The following is a 3856-nucleotide window of genomic DNA, read 5'->3' as shown; positions in this document are numbered from 1 at the left end:
TCTAGCTGGGCTGTCATTCCATCTTGTATTATGTAAGTTTAACTTTTTGTAGCCACTGATCGATAGTAGAGGGGTTGGGTTTCATCCAATTAAGTGTCACAATCTTTCTTCCAACTGTCAACAGAATATGCAGTATATATGCAGTATATAACACTTGTTCATATATGTCTAATGATGACCTTGAGTTCAGTGGAATATCTCTTTGAAAGATTTTGTCTAATTAAGTTTTTACCTTTTTCCGTATTTTTGGGCAGTCCCAAAATATATGCGTATGGTCACCAATCATATCACAGTTTCTCCAGCATTAGCAGGCACTTTGAACAGGCATAACTCATGCCTTGTCTGTCTGTATATTTGGGGTACGAACAGTTGCAATACCACTGGGTGACCTCAAGTGGCACTGTTGAGCAGCCTAAAAGGGACATTCACACTGATATGGATCTCCTCTGGGCCTGAACTAAAGGATTCAATTGACAGGTTACCTAACCATGTTGCATGGAGAAATGATACATTCATTTCATAGAAGCCATACATACACACACACACATGCACACACGCACGCACGCACACACTAAGGCTGTAGTTTTTAGGACTCGAACTTCGGCAGGAATTTTCGAGCGAACTTCCGAACCATTCGTTTGTATATAACCTTCGAGCTGACTTCCTCTTCAAAATAAGAGCCACGTGTAATGATTAGTCCACACTAGTCCATTTACAGGACGTTAACGTCACATTTGAGTTCCTTTTGAATGCCTGTCAGATTACTCTACATAACTGTCTCCAATGGTTCAAGCCCAGTAATTAAGATTCGAGTGCCAACCCTAACGAGGGGACAGCCTTGACACACACACACTAATCACACCAGCAACATCTTTTATCATGATCCCACTTAAATTGGATGTTGATTATGTTCTAGTCTGCCATCTACTGCCTTAAAAAAAAATTGGCCCGATGTACTTGCCGAGCCATGGCCTAAAGCGTTAAATCAGAAGGCCCACATTTTAAGTTAGGGTCTCTTAACCTGTGCCACATGACATAATTCTGAAGCGGCATGAATTTGTGTACCAACATAACCTCCCTATATAAGCAGGGGTGATATGGATCTATGTTTTTGGATGGTTCCGGCCTCAGGCCATATAACATAACACCCCTATGGAGAGCAGGCTTGAGACCTGCTTTGGCCAAACATATCCCCATGAACACGTCATCGATGGGGTGAAGAGGGATGTTCTTGGACATGTCATATATGACCGAGGCTGTGTATCCTGACAGGAGGAACCCCCCGCCGCCACAGTATGGAAGGTACTCGTCTGACTCCTGCACCTGAACAGGGACAAAGTATTTGCTGTATGGCGGATCACGGATGACGAGCATGCCAATATTCAGGGAACCTACAAAGAGGTGCTCGCTGTTTCCCTCCTTGGCATTCACGGTGCTCAGGAGGTACTCCACCATGTTGTCTGTGTTGGCAAAAATGTCATCATCCCCATTGAGGAGGAAGTGGACGTGTGGACAGTTCCTGTCCATCCACTCCAGGAAGAGGACCTGCTTCAGAGTGAGGTTGGAGAAGGTGTCGTTGAAGTCCCACTGCAAGATGTCTCCGTGCTCGTCTTGTTCCATTCCTAGCAGCCTGTTCAGCCTCTGTCGCTCGAACCCGCTGCCCGTTGTCCCCACGAGGAACACCCTACGGATCTGCTCGCCCCTCTCTAACCTCTCCTCTCCCCAGGTCTTACGCAGGGCCTCTCGTCGCTCGTAGTTATCTGGAAAGCTCTTAATGACGAGCAGGAGGAAGACGTCTTTGGATCGTTCCGCCCCCCCGCATTTTCCAGGGACGTCCAGCATCGGTCGGAAGTGGCGGCAGTGGCGGTAGTACAGGTGGTCTTGGATTACAGCGGGGAGAGAGGAGAAGCCTGTCACGCTGTGGGCCATGGACGTGTTCCTCTGGCAGGGCGGCCATGACGGTGGAGAGGGGGTGCTTTGTTTGGCTGCCTTAATCCAACCTACCACGTCGCTGGTACGATGGCTTTGCCCAAGAAGGATGACGAAGCTCGACACCACAGTCACTCCAACCAGAATGAAGAACGTCCGCTTCACCGTGCGAGAGAGTTTAATTCTCATCCTTGACTATCTATAATGGGGCAGAAAAAAAACTCAATATTGACAAACACCACAAAAAGGCTGTTGTTCACGCTGGGTTCAAAACCATTTGATTGAATGAATGAATAAGCATGATGCCACTATATTCATTCTCTATACATACTTAAAGATTGTTAATATCTGGCTTTGATGTGGATACTTGGGGCGGGTTTCATAATGTAGACTACTAATGTATGTGATGGTCGTGACTCGATGGTCAATGACAAATATACTTTTAAATACATTTTCTGAAATCCCAGTTGAAGAGAAGCTTGTACGTGATTCTTTTTTACAGAAAATATAGCTGCAAGCAGCGATAGCAGGCACTTTGAATAGGCATAACTCATGCCTTGTCTGTCTGTCTGTCTGTCTGTACTACGAACAGCTGCAATACCGCTGGGTGACTTTAAGTGGCACTGGTGAGCAGCCTAAAAGGGCCAATCACACTGAGTACTATAACTATAACTGCAACCAGCCAGTGGTGTTGTTGAGCAGCCTGCACAGCTCAGTTCACACTTGTGATTTTCCTTATTGCTTGGTCCCATCTTATCGCTGCTTACAGCTATATTTCTTCTTGCACACTTTGAACAGGCATAGCTCATGAACCGTTTGGCCATCGGCAATAAAACTTCAATACGCATATTAAGCCGTGTTTGGACACCAGAAAAGTGCCTAGAAAATGAATTCCGTTCCCGCGTCATGGGCACTACTCATTCAATGCATGTTTTCATAGATAATACCCTTCTGAACTTTGGGTTAAAAGTTCTACTCATAATACCCTGCAGTATATGTTTCATACATTCAAAATTTCACAACCTACTGTGTAATGATTTGTAGAAAAGAAAAGCAGCGCACCTTGGCCCAAAATGGCTGATGGTCTATCAAAATGTTACCATGCCCCCTAAATTGGAATAATGCAAAAAAGACTAAAAATAAATGCAATAAAGGCCAATCAATATTAAAGGGACACAATTTGGGCTCGACATAGCTGCAGGGTTTAAACCCTCACCAGGCGCATATCTTCTACTACAGTGAACGGTAGAGTGACTGATGTCAAGTCAAACGTTACTCTTTCACCTGCTTTTTACTAATACTAACAAATCTCGCACCACCCGTTTCAGTAACAGTTTCTACCCCCAGGCAGTCAGGCTGCTGGACAGGTGACCTTGAACTGTATTGCACTGTTTTGTCACTTCACTTGCACTTTTGTTCTGTTTTTTTGTCTTTTTCTTGCACTTTAGATGTTTGTTTATGTCCTGTGTATGTAAGACTGAGAGCAAAACTCTGAGCAAAATAATTTTCATTGTATTTATCTATACACATGACAAATAAACCTGAACCAAAGATGCCCAGAACATCGAGATGAACCTGTTTATGGCTGCTCCAACAGCATTTAAAAAAAAAACATTACTTGATCAAGTCCATGGACTGGATATGAGCTCGTTTTAAAATCAGCTGGTGAAAATGTATTCATTAATTTCCATTTGTTTTAATGTGTTAGTAACACACAGGTAGATGTGTGTGTGTGTGTGTGTGTGTGTGTGTGTGTGTGCGTGTGTGTGTGTGTGTGTGTGTGCGTGTACGCGCGCCTGTGCATGTCCTGGTGCATGTCCTGGTGCATGTCCTGGTCAAACAGCAGTATTATGAGAGCTGAGAAGCTTGTATATTGGCCCTGAAATGTAAACAAAACAATGGACTTGATTCAGCACATCTGAGTATA

General features: G+C 44.3%; 1 protein-coding gene across 1 annotated transcript in view; it reads right to left on the bottom strand.

Moving 5' to 3' along the window:
• LOC308329154 (N-acetyllactosaminide beta-1,3-N-acetylglucosaminyltransferase 3-like) overlaps nucleotides 1-2118 on the bottom strand; it is a gene marked incomplete at both ends in the record, with an annotated part of 11738 nt that extends 9620 nt beyond the window's left edge. Inside the window, one exon of the mRNA XM_080783359.1 lies at nucleotides 1022-2118. Within this exon, the coding sequence (XP_080639485.1) occupies nucleotides 1022-2118 (1097 nt within the window). The remainder of the gene's footprint in view (nucleotides 1-1021) is intronic.
• Nucleotides 2119-3856: the final 1738 nt, after the last annotated feature.

Source organism: Protomyctophum bolini (genome assembly GCF_963924005.1).
Source record: "Protomyctophum bolini genome assembly, chromosome: 15".
Classification (NCBI taxonomy): Eukaryota; Metazoa; Chordata; class Actinopteri; order Myctophiformes; family Myctophidae; genus Protomyctophum; species Protomyctophum bolini.
Note: the sequence above shows the minus strand (reverse complement) of the source record. Positions and strands in the feature narration are given on the sequence as shown.